Genomic DNA, 17,446 nt, shown 5'->3' with positions numbered 1-17,446 from the left:
GGGGAGACGAACCATGAGAGACTATGGACTCTGAAAAACAAACCGAGGGTTCTAGAGGGGAGGGGGTGGGAGGATGGGTTAGCCTGGTGATGGGTATTAAAGAGGGCACGTTCTGCATGGAGCACTGAGTGTTATAAGCAAACAATGAATCATGGAACACTACATCAAAAACTAATGATGTAATGTATGGTGATTAACATAACATAATAAAAAAAATAGTTTAGTGATAAAAAAATTTTTGGCTCCAAACTCTCACTCTAGTGTTCTTTATCAGTACCATCAGTATCCTCTTGCTCTGAGTTTCAGGGGTCTCTGAGATAAACAAGGCTATTCTACTTTTAAGACAAGGCCTTTTTCTGGAATACATTTATTATTCTGGATTCTAATAGGTCTATTATTTATTCTCAGCCAGTTTCCCAATAATAAATAATATTTATCACAATGACAGTTAAAATGTATTTAGGTAGGGGCGCCTGTGTGGCTCAGTCAGTTAAACATCTGACTTTTGATTTTGGTTCAGGTCATGATCTCAGGGTCATGAGATTGAGCCCTGCATTGGGCTCCACTCTGAGCACGGAACCTGCTTAAGATTCTCTCTCTCTCCCTCTCCTTCTGCCCCTACCCCCACCCCCTGCTCATGCATCCTCTCTCTAAAAAGAAAAATTTTTTAAGGTAATTTTATTTAAAAAATATGGTTATTTGAAAAGGTCAATAAAATCAATAAGCCTCTAGCCAGACTAAGAAAAAAAGAGAGAATACACAAATTACTAATACCAGAAATAAAAGAGAGGATCACTATAGAGCTGATGGACACTAAAAGGATAATAAAGAAATATTATGAACAACTCTATGCCCACAAATTTGATAACCTAGAGGAAATGGTCCAGTTCCTTGAAAAACACAATCTGCCAAAGTGCACACAGGAAGAAATAAACAATCTGAATAGACCTATGTCTATTAGAGACACTGAATCAATAATTATTAACCTTCCCAGGATGCCTGGGTGGCTCAGTCGGTTAAGCATCGGACTCTTGATCTTAGCTCAGGTCTTGATCTGAGGGTTGTGAGTTCAAGCCCCGCGTTGGACTCCATGCTGGGTATGGAGCTTACTTTAAAAAATAAATAAAAATTAAAAAAAATAATTAATAACCTTCCAAAACAGAAAGCACCAAGTCCAGATGAGCTCACAGTAAATTCTACCAAACGTTTAAGAAAAAAATTATACCGGGCGCCTGGGTGGCTCAGATGGTTAAGCGTCTGCCTTCGGCTCAGGTCATGATCCCAGGGTCCTGGGATCGAGTCCCGCATCGGGCTCTCTACTCCTTGGGAGCCTGCTTCTCCCTCTGCCTCTCTCTCTCTCTCTGTCTCTCATGAATAAATAAATAAAATATTAAAAAAAAATTTATACCAATTCTCTACAGTCTTTCTACAGAAGATAGAAGCAGAAGGGATACTTTCCAACTCATTCTATGAGGTTAACATTGCCCTAATATCAAAACCAGATGAAGAAAAAAAAACCTCTTATAGAACAATATAATCTTATGAACACAGATACAAAAATCTTCAGCAAAACATTAGTAAATTGAATCCAACAATGTGTAAGATGAATTATACAGCACACCAAGTGAGATTTATTCCAGATAATGTAGAGCTGATTTCAATATTTGAAAATCAACTGATGTAATTCATCACATCAACAGGCTAATGAAGAAAAATCACATGGTCATACTAATAGATGCAGAAAAAGCATTTGACAAAATCCAACACCCATTCATGATTAAAAAAAAAAAAAGAAAACCTTTTGGCAAACTAGGAATACAGGGGGAAATTTCCTCAACTTGATAAAAAAGTATTTACAAAAAACATACAGCTAGCATCATACTTAGTGGTAAGAAACTAGAAGTTTTACACTCAGATCAGAAACAAGGTTAGAGTGTCCCCTGTCACTACTCCTTTTAAACATTACATTGGAAGTCCTAGATTATGCAATAAGACAAAAAAAAAAAAAAAGGAAATAAAAGGTTTATAGATTGGAAGGGAAGAAATAAAACTGTCTTTGTTTGCAAATGACACAATTGTTTACGCAGAAAATCTGAAAGGATTGACAACTCTTGGAACTATAAAGTGATTAAAAAGTCAGGTTGCAGAATACAAGGTTAATATACAAAAATCAGTTGCTTTCCTATCTACCAGCAATGATCAAGTGGAATTTGAAATTGGAAACAATACCATTTACATTAGCATCTCCCAAATGGCATACTTATTTAAAAATCTAGCAAAATATGTACGAGATCTATATAAGGAAAATGACAAAACTCCGATGAAAGAAAATTAAAAAGAACTAAGTAAGTGGAGAGATATTCCATGTTCACAGGTAGGAAGATTCAATATTGTCAGATGTCAGTTCTTCCCAACTTCATCCAAAGTTTCAAAGCAATCCCAATCAAAATCCCAGCAAGTTATTTTGTGGATATTGACAAACCGATTCTAAGGTTTATGGAGAGGCAAAAGAACCAGAATAGCCAAAGAGAAGAACAAATTCAGAGGACTGACACTACTGACTTCAAGACTTACTGTAAAGTTATTAGTAATCAAGAAAGTGTGATATTGGTAAAAGAATGAACAAACCAATGGAACAAAATAGACAGCCCAGAAACAGACCCACAAAAATATAGTTGATCTTTAAAAAAGGAGCAAAGGCAACACAAAAATTAGCTCAAAATACATCACAGACCTAAATGTTAAACACATAATATAAACCTCCTAGAAGATAAAAAAGCACAAAGTTTAAATGATCTTGAGTTTGGTGAGGACTTTTTAGATACAAATACCAAAAGCACAATCCACAGAAGAAACAATAATCTGGACTTGATTATAATTAAAAACTTTGGCTCTGCAAAAGGCATGGTCAAGAGAATAAGAATCACAAACATGGAGAAAATATTTACAAAAGACATATCTGATAAAAGACTATTAGCAAAAATATACAAAGAACTCCCCAAACTCAACAAAAAGAAAATGAATGGGGCACCTGGGTGGCTCAGTCAGTTAAGCATCTGCACTTGGCTCAGGTCATGACCTCAGAGTCCTGGGATTGAGCCCTGCATTGGGCTCCTTGCTCAACGGGCAGCCGGGGAGCCTCCTTCTCCTTCTCCCTCTGCCCCTCCCCCCCCACTCATGTTCTCTCTCTCTCAAATAAATAAATAAAATCTTTTAAATAAAGAAAATGAACAATCCAATCAAATAATGGGAAAAAGACCTGAGCAGACATCAAAGAAGATACACAAATGGTAAATAAGCATATGAAAAGATGCTCAACATCACAGGTCATTATGGAATTGCAAAGTAAAACAATGAGATACCACTACATATTAGAACGGTAAAAATCTGGAACATTGATAACACCGTATACTAGTGAGGATGTGGAGCAACAGCTTCCCTCATCATTGCTGGTGGGAATGCAGAATGCTACAGCCACTTGGGAAGACAGTTTTGCAGTTTCTTACAAAACTAAACATGCTGTTACCATATGATCCAGCAATTGTGCTTCTCACTATTTACTCAAATGAGCTGAAAATTTACGTCTACATAAAAATCGGCACACAATGCTTATAGCAGCTTTATTCATAATTGCCAAAATTTTGGCAGCAACCAAGATGTCCTTCAGTAGGTGAATTTATAAACTGGTACATCAGAAAATGTAATATTATTTAACACTAAAGAGAAAGGGGCAATCAAGAATGAGAAGACATGAAGGAAACTTAAATGTTTATTACTAAATGAAAGAAACCATCTGAAAAAGCTACCTAGTGTACGATTGCAACTATATGACATTCTGGAAAAGACAAAACTGTGCATACAGTAAAAAGATCAGTGGTTGCCAGGGATTAAAAGGGAAGGAGGAATGAGTAAGCAAAGCACAGATTACTTTTTAGGGCAATGAAGAGTCATTCTATATATTACTATAATGGTGGATACATATCATTATACTTTTGTCAAAAGTATAAAAGAATGTACACCAAGAATGAATCCTAATGTAAACTATGGACTTTGAGTGATAATGATGTGTCAATGTACGTTCATTGATTGTAACAAATATACCACTCTGGGACAGCATGTTGATATCGAGGGCGGAGGCTATGCATGGGCAGGGATGGGGCAGGGACAGGGGATACAGGGAAACTTTGTAGCTTCCATTCAATTTTGTTCTGAATTTAAAACTGCTCTAAAAACAAAGTCTTTTTTTTTTTTAAAGAATATTCATATGAATATAAAATTTTTAAAATGTATTTGACAAAGCGGGTGTAGGCTTTGTGAATTAAGAATCCAAGATTCTAATATTACTTCTGCCAAAGGCTGCAACTTTGATCAAGCAACTGTATCTTTGGGCCTGAATGTTCTCTGGTCAGAAATGAGGAGACAAAACGAACTGATTCTAAGATTATTTTAGCTCTAACATTCTGCTCTGGGTCAGTGAAATTTAAGTGGTACATATTGACAGTGACCCAGTGGAGCATGAAGCAGAATTTTATCACCTTCAGAGGTGTGCCCCAACTTCTAAGCAAGTTAGTTATGATGTGGTATGTCAGTAACTGGTGTTCACAGGTAAATGTATAATGGATTAACTCCATATCAATGCCTTCAAAAAGTTGTAAGCAAACAGCCGTTAAAAACACTGATAAATGTAGCCAATAGGCTGTTATTTGGCAATTTTGTAAGCTTATTTTAAGAACTGAGCTTATCAAAATTGCCATTCCAGAAACCAGGGACAATTTGATTGTCCTGAAATCTCCTGAAGTAACAGGAGATTCTTAGGTGCTCTCATAGATGCAGAAAAGAGACATTACTAATGTGACTGGAAGAGTTCTATGAAATCCCAAACACCACGAAGATGATATATTTGATGAATATATGCATTGTTATTTAGAATAAAACCAAATTTCTCTGAATATAAAAGTAACTGATAATAAAAACACTCTAGGTTTTTCTCTAAAGAATTTCCAGGAATGTCTTATGAGAAAGCCCTATAATTAAACTACAGAGCCTGGATGCAGACCCCGAAAGCTGCTGTGAGAGCCCTGATTTAATTCTGACAGTGGAATCTCTTACCTGCTGTGGGACACAGAGGACGACCCTGCCTCCTCGGGCTGAGTCTGCTGCCCATCCACTCTCCTCTCAGCAGGTCCCCTCTCTAGTGGCTGCTGCATTCCAGCTTTTAGTTGGAGCATTTTTTCATGAAGAATCCTCTTCCTGCTTCCTTTAAAAGGAAAGATGGAAGAGAAATATGTCTGTGTCTCCAAAATGTCCAGGCTTCCTCCAAAGCTACCTAGAGGAATCAAAACAAAATCATGGTTTATAGAGTTGGATTACTAAATAGGATCCCATGGGAGTATAAAGGAAGGGGGGGAACCTACCAAGAGGTAAAGAATGAAACCTACAATGTGCCCCCTTGAAGAGCCACGAGGGCCGTGGTGACCCATTGGGTTGGAGGAAGGATACAGCAAGTAGGGGGAGATGGTATTATGAGGCAGAAGAGGAGGGTCTAGAGGTCTTTTAGGTTAAAACAAACAAACAAGTAAACAATGAAATAAACAAATGAGGGGCACCTGGGTGGCTCAGTCGGTTAAGTGTGCCTTCGGCTCAGATCATGTTCTCAGGGTCCTGGGATGGAGTCCCACATCAGGCTCTCCGCTCAGCGGGGAGTCTTCTTCTCCCTCTCACTCTCCCTCTGTGCTCCCCTCCCCCTCCCTCAAACAAATAAAATCTCAAAAAAAGAAATAAACAAATGAAGTCAAATGGGCTTTAAACTGCAGTAAGAGTATTTTTTTAAGATTTTATTTATTTATTCAGAGAGCATGCGTGCATGCGCGCAGACGCACATGAGTCAGGGGAGGGGCAGAGGGAGAGGGAGAAAGAGAATCTCAAGCAGGCTCCGTGCAGAGCACAGAGCCCAACATGGGCCTCAATCCCATGACCCTGAGGTCATGACCTGAGCCAAAATCGAGTCATCCACTTAACTGACTGAACCACTCAGATGCCCCAAGAGTTGAGTATTTTTACTCTTACAGTTCAGATGAAGTTTCCTGGGCGTGTTCCGTCAGAAATCAGAAAGCCTTTTTATCACCCACAGGTTTTGAGAGTCATGAAGGCAGAAACAAAGTTTGAGATACCAGAGCTCAAATCCGAAGTCATTGGGACATCAACAATAGTGCCATGGGAAGCAATCAGGGTTCCATGTCTCAAGTTGTAATCACAGAATTAGAATGTTGGTTGCTACAGAACCTGAGAAAGCTATGCCTTCTGAGGGCCTGCCATATGCAACACAAGGCTGCCTGTTTCTCCCTAAATCTCTATCAATGGAGACCCCCTCTCTTACCAGTCAGGTTTTTTTAAAAACTTTTATTTATTTATCTGAGAGAGAGAAAGAGAGCAACAGAGCAAGAGATGGAGCATGAGCAGGGGGAGAGGCAGAGGGTGAAGCAGGCTTCCCGCTGAGCAGGGATCCTGATTAATGGCTCAATCCCTGGACCCCGGGGTCATGACCTGAGCCGAAGGTAGATGCTTTAACCCTGAGCTACCCAGGCACCCCTCTTACCAGCCAGTTTTAATATCTGGGTACTCTTTTACTGATACTACCAATCAAAATTTTTAAAGTAATCTCTACACCCAATGTGGGGCTCAAACTCACCACCCCAAGATCAAGAGTCTCAATCTTGCTTTTGTACAGAAAAAATCAAAACAATATTTTCTCAACATCTTTATTTTCTTGAAGATAGTTGCAATAAAAACAATTCTTCTGGCTTTTCCTTCATCAATTTTTTTAAAGCCTCTAGTGATTCTATTTTTTTTTTTAGGGGGGGGGGCAGAGGGAGAGAGAGAATCTTAAGTAGGCTCCACACCCAGCACAAAGCCTGATGCAGGGCGCAATCTCACGACGCTGAAATCATGACCTGAGTCGAAATCAAGAGTTGCACACTTAACCGACTGAGCCACCCAGGCACCTCAAAGCCTCTAGTGATTCTTACTGTTCCTCTTTGGGAACTGTCCGGATTTTACCCCCTAGACCCTTTCAAGAGCATAGTGACCAAAAACTAGAGTATAATGACTAATAAATTTAGCATAATGATGTCTTACTTTTTCACTCCATAGTAATTAATATATCTCAATGCAATGCTGAATTTCTTTCCCTTGCATTAGGAAAACTTGTAGGGGGTTCATTTAATAAGAAGTCATCTTAACCTTTCAAACTCTCTATTTCACCCAACTTGTAGATTATTGTTTTTGCAGTGCTTAAAAAAAAAAAAAATCTCAATCAACATTATATTCTGCTAATGTCTGTTTTGCATTTCATTCTGGCTCTACAAGTTACTTTCCACTTTGTCAAAGTCCTTAAAATGATTTATCTCTTTGAATATGGATACTCAATGTGGTGCTGATTTATAAATCTAACTGATTTATTTATTCTTTCACTCAGGTCTCAACAGTTACCTGGGCTGCCAAAAAGCCATTGAAAATGGCCTATGACAGAGTCCAGTAAAATCTAGATGATGGAATGGAGGGGATGGATGGCAAGTACAAGCAATAGTTTGGTCACAGCAGCTGAGACCGTGAAGAGAATCACAAACATAACACAAACACAACACAAACACAAACATTGCTTCCTACCTCTTGGGCCTCCATTTCACTGGTGTGTTGGTAAGTGTTTAACAACAAGTACTCTAGGGGATAAAACTCTGATTTGTAGCATTTGCCTATCTCTGTGGGGTAAATACTGTCACCATGGCCAATTTTAAGCTACCAATGAGACATTACTGAATATGTTGGGATATGATGTAGTATTTTTACTATATAAATATAAGTACCAGCTTATATCCATTAGGATGGTTCCTATTTAAAAAACCAAAATAACAAAATAACAAGTGTTGTCAAGGATGTGGAGAAATTGGAACACTTGTGCACTGTTGGGAATGTAAAATGGTGTGGCCCCTATGGAAAACTGTAGTAACAGTTCCTCAAAAAATTAAAAACAGAATTATCATACAATCCAGCAATTCTACTTTTGGGTATATACCCAAAAGAATTGAAAGGAGGGACTCAGAGATATTTGTACACCCATGTTCATGACAACATTATTTCCTGAAACTAACCAACTGTGGCATGTTTAACCACAATTAAAAAAAAATACAATACACATAAATAACCTCGAGAGCATAGATAATAGTAAAACGTAACATAATTAGGAAGTGATGTGTTTTGGGTATTTTTTATTTTGTTTTTGATATTTATTTATTTATTTTAAGATTTTATTTATTTATTTGAGAGAGAGAGAATGAGAGAGAGAGCACATGAGAGGGGGGAGGGTCAGAGGGAGAAGCTGACTCCCCGCCGAGCAGGGATCCCGATGTGGGACTCGATCCCAGGACTCCAGGATCATGACCTGAGCTGAAGGCAGTCGCTTAACCAACTGAGCCACCCGGGGGCCCCGATATAATTTATTTGTTAAGTTGATATACTTTAACTTTTAATAATGGCAGATTCCTATGGATTTAACAGCCAACTTTGAGAGCTGGTGCTAGCTGGCTCCCTACTACGGCTGACAGATTCGCATCTAGGGTTTAAGAGCCTAAGACTTGGGTGGGATGCCCTGGTTTACTGTCTCTATGGCTCTGCTGTCAGGCTTGCATAGGCCAGTAGTAGAACCTGTTGGTGTGACCATGGCCATCTCCACACATCTTTCAAAGGATTTGGAAGAAGATGAAGAAAGGTAGTTTGGAAAAACTAATTTTGAAAGTTGTTATTGCTGCCTAATCCTTCTCCTAACTCCTTATAGACTGTGTAATGATATTGCTGTGTGGTGTTAGTAGGACTGTAAGCTAGCACAACCACTTTGGGAAGATTTTTGGGAGTTCTTCCTAAAGTTAAACATACACCTGTCCTATGACCCAGCAATAGTACTCCTATTTATTTCCCAAGAGAAATGAATGTATATAGCCAAAAAGATTTCTACAAAATGATTACAGCAGTGTTATTCATACTAGGCAAAAACTAGAAACAACCCAAATGTCTATCAACAGGGGAACTGATACATTTTTATATTCTGTATATTCAGCAATACACATGACCAAATGACATATGCTCACAATAACATGGATAAATCCCTCCAAAACAGTATGTTCAGCAACGGATGCCTCTGCAAAAGGACGTTTTTGAATATCTAAAACAGCTTTAAAAAAAAGATTTATTCATTCATTTGAGAGAGAGAGAGAAGGGGAGGGGCAGAGGGATGGGAGAGAGAGAACAGGGTCTATGCCCAGCCCAGAGCCTGATGCGGGGCTTGATCTCACAACCCTACATCATGACCCTGAGATCATGACCTGAGCAGAAATCAAGAGTCAGATCTTAACTGACTGGACCACCCAGGCGCCCCTGAAACATAGTTATTTTAATGTTCCTGTGTGTTACTCATGTATGATTCCAGTTACATAAAGTCCCAGAACAGGTGGAAGAGGCAAAAGTAAGTTATAGTCTAGAAATCAGAAGAGTGGTAGCTTCTTTGAAGTATTATGGCTGGAAACTTACATGAGGGAAACTTCCTGAGTTGATGTTCTATTAAAGTTTGGTCTGGCTGATGGTTATAAGGGTGTATACATTTGTCGAGATTCATCAAATTGTACACTTTATATAGGTGCATTATGTGTAAATCATAGCACAGTAACATATTGTGAGCATAAAAACAAGATTGATTATATTTTTTAAATTGTTGAAATTATACAAAAATAATTGTTCAGCTTTTAGTTTCCTCCTGATACCTATTGTTTTTTACTTTTATGTCTTCTGTAAAATCTAAACAAAAGACTCTAATATAAATTAGAACTTTCATATTTTCTAGACTATGTTAGTGTTGGAGTAGGCAGTTATGTTCTCACAGGATACCTGGAGGCCAGCAAGGAGTAAGTCAGGTCAGAGGCCTGTCCTGGCAGCACTCCACTGAAGCGGGATCAAACCAGACAGGCCCAAGATGGTGGGTGCCAGGACAGGAAACCCCTGACCAAATAAGGATGAAAAGATGAGAAACCCGATTTCGAAGCAATCCCCGCCCCAAGTAATGAATATTCCATCCCCTACTTAACAACTGTCAATAAAAGATTGAAACCAAATCCCCAGGGTGCAGAGCTGGAGCCCTCTCCCTCTCTCGCCTTCCCTCTCCCTCTCTCGCCTTCCCTCTCCCTCTCTTTCTCTCTCTCTAGCTCACCTGCTCTCCTATCTTGAGAGTGTATTTTTCACTTTAATAAACTTACCTGCTTGTGTTACTCATCTGCTGTGTTGCATGTCAGTCCTTGAATTCTTTCTTGAGACAAGACCAAGAACCTTCAGTGACACATTTGGGTTGAGCTGGATCAAGGCCCCAGGGCCCCAGGGTCTCCCCAATTCATTTGGCAGCACTAGGACTTTACTGATACTAATTCCATTTACTCTCCTGACTTTAGAGTTTTTGTCATTAATTTTATTTCAAAGTATATTTAAATTACACAGACATTATTATTATTGCTTGGGACAATAATATTTATTTGACTTGCTCACATACTTAACATATCCATTGCTCTTCATTCCTTCTTTCATTTCCATATTTCCCTTCAGATCACTTCCGCCTGAGGAACTCTTTTGTATCTCCTTTTCTGAAGGTATTCGGCTTATCTGGAAAGGGCTTTATTTCACCTTTACTTTAAAAGATATTTTGTCAGGGATTAAATGTAGATTGAAAATTATAGTATTTTAACCCTTTAATAATGAATATAACGTAAGTTGTTTTCTTCCAGATGTTCCTATGACTTTTCTGTTTGCTTTTGATTAAAGAGAACAAAACAAGTTCTTTTGTTTTTAATCTTGTTTGAAATTGATAGAATTTCTTGTACATTTGGCTTGATAGCTCATCAGTTATTTTTTAATTGACCATCACATTTTACAAAATTGATTTTAATCCAATTTCCATCTCCTAATGGAAATACAGGTACATTCGCTCTTTAAAAACATGACATGTACTTTTTAAAAACTCTCCTCTCTGAAGTTCCCTTCCTTTTAGCTCTTATACATACTTCAACTAGATATTTTATACTTATTATTTTTCAATTACTAATTCCTCTTCAACTGGGTCCAAACTGCTGTTAAAACCATATGTTGCTTTTTAAAATTCGTTATGACATATTTCTGTTCTAGGATTTCCATTTGAGTTTTCAATAGATTCCTAAGCTCCAGTGTAAATTTCTGTCTTGTCATCTATGTCCTTGAAACCCTAAAACGTATATATTTTAGTGTTCCTATCTGAGAAGTCCAATAGCTCAATCATGTTGTGAGTCAGTTTCTATTGTTTGCTTCCCCCCGCCCCCCCCGCCCCCGCTCTTATTTCTTTGTATCCCTGGAAAATGTGATTGAATGATGGGCCTAATGTGTGAAAAACTATGGAGGCTTTGGATAATGTTATCTTTTGGGAGAGACAGAGAGGCAAATCATCTCAATGCATCTCATGATTAAGCTGTTTCAGTTTGTTTGCACTGATTGGAAGTCTCAGTCTCTATCTGGTTTTGCCTGCATTCTGAGGCAGTAGATCTTTAGGGCTGCTGTCTGAGAGGTACGTTCTCTTTGGAGGGTCCTGAACTTCTATTTGTATCTATTTCCTCTGCACCATGGTACCACTGAAACTGCTCTTCTTTCAGCCCTACTCAGCTTGCCTTCATAGCTTCTTCCCTGAAGGTAGCTAAATTTGCAAATGCCTTGAGGGTGTGAAAATTAGAAATGGGAAACGTCCAGATTCAGCCTCCTGGAGTGGAGAGATTCGTTAGGGGTAGATATCACACCCTACTAAATTGCCGACCCAAGAGGAAGAGAAAGACCTCGCAAGTGGCTATTACTTTACTCTCCCAGCAGGAGGAAGAGTAGAAAGATAGACTTTCCTCCTCCCCCAGCAGAAGTACAGCCAGAGCGAAACAGTCACAACTCAGCCAATGAAAAGCCACTATACTTCGAACTCCCAGTTTACTGCAATAGACCTTTTTGTTTAGAACATCTACCCAACTTCCCCTTTTACTTATGAAAGACGGTTCTGCTTCTTTGTTGGGGGGACTTGCCAGTGGTTTTGCTATAGCTTGCCTGTGGATTGCAACTTTCTTCTATTCTCCAATAAACCCATCTTTTGTTGGTAAAATAACTGGCAGTTTTATTTTTAAGGTTAACAAGGGCAAAACCTTTACCAAGCATCCAGCTGACATCCCAGGGCGCTCCAGGATCTTGACTCCTCAAGTCCAAATACCTGGACAGCCCTACAAGTCTTTCCAGTGCCCTCTCTATGCTTCCCCCCACGGATTATTTAAAGTGCTGCTATTTTTTTCTGATTCTTAGTAGCTGCTTTCTCCCCAGCTTCTCAGTCTCTGATTCCTGCCCGGGCCAATGCCTTGAGGGGAAAAGGCAGAGAATTAGTTTCATTCCAATGAGCACCTCTCTCTCTTGCTGGCTCTGTGTCCTAGCTGACAGGTGGCCTTCCACAGACTTCAAACAATTCCTTTAAACCAGATTTTATCTACTTTTTTGCAGTGTATGCGCTGGTTTGCTACAGATACGCCTCATCACTGAAAGAAAATCTACAAATTCTAGGTAAATTAAATTTTCCTCTTTTGATTTCTTAAAAACAACAAAAACAGATTACTGGTACATACTTGGACTTTTCTTAAAGTATTTGAGGTAAGTCTGTTATAGTAAAATAACATTAAAATATTTTAAAAAGAAGTTAAATTGTAAATGTAAATTGGCATAAAGTATAATAGGTAATTTAATTCTCATTGCAGCAATTCAAAGTAAATACTCTCTCTATTGTTATTAGAGGAGGAAGCTGAAATGTAAAAAACTCAAAATTTGACTGACAGGCCAGAGCTAGTGGAAGAGGCAAGATTAAGCCAAAGTCCCCAAATTCATGTTCTGTGAGACTTAAGATAGATGTTGGATTACGGTGCATGACAACACTGAAATGGGCTTTCACAGCTGGAGAGGAAGATGAGAGAATATTTTCCATCAGTCTCTGGTCAGGACCCTTCAGGGGTCTTTGCTGGGGAGGCAGAGGGGTTAGCATTGAAGCAGAGCTCATGAGCTTCCACAAGCATTCCTTTGTGGGCAGGGGCAGCTTTTAGAGTAACCTAGAGCAACGCTGGGGCTGGACTGATCAATGCAAGACCCTGGTCATGCCTGGTTTCCCACTGCCCTGCAGTAGCCGGGGCATGGAATGGTTCCCCTTTACCAGCCCGGGGAAAACAGAAAAGTCCCCCTCTCCATTATAGCTCAGGGACCACTTAATGATCAGTATAGACCCCAAAGCTGCTGATACTAGGGATGAACTAAATCAACTAAAATGAGTTTAATGGTGAGTGAGAAGTCAGGACTTTGAAATAAAAATCTTATGTGCAACTGACTAAACTCATGAGCTAGGTCTGCAGTTTCCAAAATGGTGGCCACTAGAAACATGTGGCAATTGAACATTTGAAATGTGGCTAGTGCTGAGAAACTGAATTTTATTTAGTTCATAATAATTAATTTAAATTTAAATAGCCACATGGGGCTAGTGGCTACAGTGCAGGACAGCACAGGTTACAGAATAACCATATAACCATAAAATCATTTGCTTTATTTCCCTGTAGCAATAAACAGATTTAATAAGATCTCACACTCCAGAACAATTCTGAATGGCTTTCTCTCCTTGCCTTGATACAGCAGAATGTCAGTTCAGCCCCAGGGGCCATCTCTCCTGCTGCCTCTGCTTCATTAGATCCACACACCTTCCCCAAGGGACTGGGAGCCCCAGCCAGTCCTGCTCTCTCACAGGTGGGGTCTCGGTCCCTTGGCTAGTCACAGGTTCTACCCAGGTGGTGGCTTCACACCTTCCTCCGAACTAACTGATTTATATTGATGCAGCACTGTGTTGGCCCAAGTGTGAGGTGGTGGTCATTGCAGTTTTCTTGTTTTTGAAGGCCCCTGGGAAAAGAGAGTGCAAATCCAGGCTCTGGTTGGTGGGAGACCACATAAAGCTAGGCAATCTATGTTAATTAGGTGACTTAAGAATAAGACAGTCATGTCAGCCATTGTGGGTCAGTGGTAGAATTTTTGTCCCATGGCCAGAACACTGGATTTGATTCCCAAGAAGGGTGTTTACTGCATTTTGCAAAGCTAATCTCTCTATTGCACAGATAAGATTGCAGTGTAAGAATGGAAGTCACAGAACTAATGTCCTTAGAGGACAGAGGAGGATGAAGCTTTGTGGTAGGACTTGAATGGTAATGGAGAAACAACCTTTAACAGGAGCCAAATGGCTGAGCCCAGGGAAGCTCTAGCACCTCAGGGGTTTTGACTCTACATACTATTTCCTCTTCATTCCCCAAGTCCCTTCTGTGAGCAAAAGAGTATCCTGGAGCAAAGCAAAAGCAAAATGGGTCTCTAAGACCCCTCAGAGGCAGGGGGTGAGGCACGAGGAGCAGAATGCGGAAGCAGAGGTGTAAACACAGAATTACAATGGATTTGTTAACCATACCAATAAAGACTGGAACTGTCTTTATTTAAGGACTAAGTTGTCTTCCAGTGGTTCAGGGGCTAAACTTTCCGTGGAAGTGTGTCAATCTCAGAATATGATGTATATACAGAGATTAATATAAAATTATATTTAAATATTAGTAGTAAGTAAGGGACTGTGAATGAGTTATCTCACATGAGTTTACTCAAAAAAGGGAGACAGTCATCAGAATGTTGTCAAATAAGTAGAAAGCCAAAAGTATGAAGACACCCAAAATATCATAATAAATACTTGGAACATATTTTGTGTTCTGGGAGGTTATTAATTGTTGATTCAATTTCTTTAATAGATATATGTCTATTCAGATTATCTATTTCTCCTTGTGTGTGTTTGGTAGATTATGTCTTTCAAGGAAGTGGTCCATTTCACCTGAGTTATCACATTTGTGGCCATGGAGTTTTTCATAATATTTCTTTATTACCCTTTAATGTCCATGAGATCAGTACTGATGGCCTCTTTCATTTCTTAGATTAGGAATTTGTGCCTTTTCTCTTTCTTTTATTGGTTAGCTTGGTTAGAGGTTTATTAATTTTATTGATCTTTTCAAAGAGCCAGCTTTTGGCTTTGTTGTTTTTCTCTACTGTTTTCCTGTTTTCAGTTTCATTGACTTCTGCTCTAATGTTTATTATTTCTTTTCTTCTGCTTACCTACAATTTAATTTGTTCTTCTTTCTCTAGTTTCCTAAGGTGAACCTACTTTGCATCCTAGCCTAGGCTTTCCCAGGAGAATAAATTTCATTATCAGTTTGGCAAACCTTAGCTAATTAAGCAGTCTTTCAATTATTTCTACTCAGTTACAAGAAATGTAAAGTACACTCAGTGTGCAGTTAAGAGTTCCTTTATTAATGTAAACCCACCTGAGTAACCACTACCCAGACTAAGGTACATTACATTTCCAGCTTCCTCATGCCTCTTCCCAGGCAACATTCCACAGAGTTAGCCTTCCTTAAATTTCTATTACCATTTAGTTTTGCTTGTTCTTTGCCTTCACACAAATGGAATCAGAAAGTAAATACTCTGGGGCTGTGTGTGTGTGTGTGTGCGCGCGCGCGCCCACACGCAGGGGATAATCTGACTTCATTCACTCTAAACTATGGTATAGATTTATCCATATTTTTTCCATAGGTTTTTATTGTTGTGTGTATTCCATCATATGATTATATCACAATTTATTTAGTCTGCTCTTGTTGCACATTTGATTTGTTTCCAAATTAGAGTCATTTGGAATAAAGCAATTATAAACATTATTGACATGCTTTTTGGTGAACATATGCATACCTTTCTCCAAAGCAGTGTTCTCCAATAGAAATTTAATGCTAGCCACAAAGTAATTTTATATTTTCTAGTAGCCACATTAAAAAAGTAAAAAGAAATAGTGAAATAATTTTTTAAAAGATTTTATTTATTAGAGAGAGAGAAAGAGAGAGAGCGTGAGAGCATGAGTGGGGGAGGGGCAGAGAGAGAGGGAGAGGGAGAAGCAGACTCCCCACTGAACAGGGAGCCGCAACGAAGGGCTCCCTCCCAGGACCCTGGTATCATGACCTGAGTCAAAGGCAGATGCTTAACCACCTGAGCCACCCAGGCACCACTAAGTGAAATAATTTTAATAATATATTTTATTTAGCTTGATATATCCAAAATTTTACCATTTCAACATGTGTCACTGACTTATCAGGTTAGCAGTATGGTTCCAAGCTATTTAGCTAAAATTGGAATAGTTGGGTCACAGGATATATACATATATGCTTATTTCCCTATCTATATTTATAGCTATTCTATATTTATATTTACGGTCACTTTAAGTGAATAGTGTCAAATAATTTTCCAAAATTGTTGTACCAAATTACACTCCCATTCAAAGTGAACAAGACAATTATCAGTACATAATTCACTCTCATAAACTGCTGATCTTTAAACAAAGTCTCTCTCCAAAAAATTATATTAAAACAAAATAGGTGAGAGGGGAGAAAAGAAAACACAATCAGAGAATAATGGATCTCTCTCTCTTTCCCTTCTTTCTTTTTATTCCATAAGCTGATATTCTGGAATCTGTAAAAGGACAAGCTAAGCAATCTGCCCTGGGAGCAATTTCACTGGGTCATGAAGGAAACCAATTTCAGTGATTTGGAGGTTTTCTGAATAGAATTGGAAGTTTAGCTAAAAACTGTACATGACAAGTTATCGCTACCAGTGTCCATCTGTTGAAATCAGATTTGTATCTTTTCCTCTTCAGAATTTTTAAGCTGTCAGTGTTTGGTCAAAATTCTGCTTCAAATGGAGCCAATTTCACCATGAGAGCCTCAGTTTCTTTTTGATACAGCAATTGGATGTTACCACAGGATAATGGTTCTGTACCAACATTTAAACACATGAATATTATTGGAAGCAGGGCAAAAAAAGTATGAGTATAAACACAAATATCCTAAGAAGTGTTGAATGCACTTCATACCCAGTTTCTAGTCAGTATAGGCCTAAACAGGATAATAAGGCTCAAGAATCACTTTGATCAACCTTAGCTAACAGGTGAACTTTTTAATTGACTGATTGATATCTTAAAAGTCCTCACTTCAAAAAGGTAAAATAGCTTTTTTATGGCTGGCCAGTAAATTAAAAGGTAATTTTACTGTTCTGGACTATTCTAATTAATAGAATAGTCTTGCTAATCTGTGGAGTATCTAAAGCTTAAGCTGTTTTGTTATTTGAACCAAAGTCAGTGATAAGTTTAAATCACATGTTCTAGTTTAAGAACAACAAGCCAGAATAGAAATTCTCATACTGTATTACAAACTGGTAAAATTCTTAGCATGTTAGGTTCTTTTTTTTTTCTTTAAGATTTTATTTA

The 17,446-nt window shown here is 38.6% G+C and overlaps 1 protein-coding gene across 3 annotated transcripts in view; it reads right to left on the bottom strand.

Moving 5' to 3' along the window:
* The window catches only part of LOC102743447 (myomegalin), a 21,180-nt gene extending 15,858 nt beyond the window's left edge, over positions 1-5,322 (bottom strand). For all 3 annotated transcript variants that reach the window (XR_014144135.1, XM_081815854.1, XM_081815855.1), the window contains exon 1: positions 5,110-5,322. Coding sequence is in view for 2 of the 3 variants with exons in the window: in XM_081815854.1 (XP_081671980.1) it covers positions 5,110-5,228 (119 nt within the window). In the remaining variant the exon portion in view is untranslated. The remainder of the gene's footprint in view (positions 1-5,109) is intronic.
* Positions 5,323-17,446: the final 12,124 nt, after the last annotated feature.

Source organism: Leptonychotes weddellii, chromosome 4 (genome assembly GCF_054177405.1).
Source record: "Leptonychotes weddellii isolate Sample4059 chromosome 4, ASM5417740v2, whole genome shotgun sequence".
Taxonomy (NCBI): domain Eukaryota; kingdom Metazoa; phylum Chordata; class Mammalia; order Carnivora; family Phocidae; genus Leptonychotes; species Leptonychotes weddellii.
The sequence above is the reverse complement of the archived record's forward strand: the minus strand, read 5'-3'. Positions and strand labels throughout refer to the sequence as shown.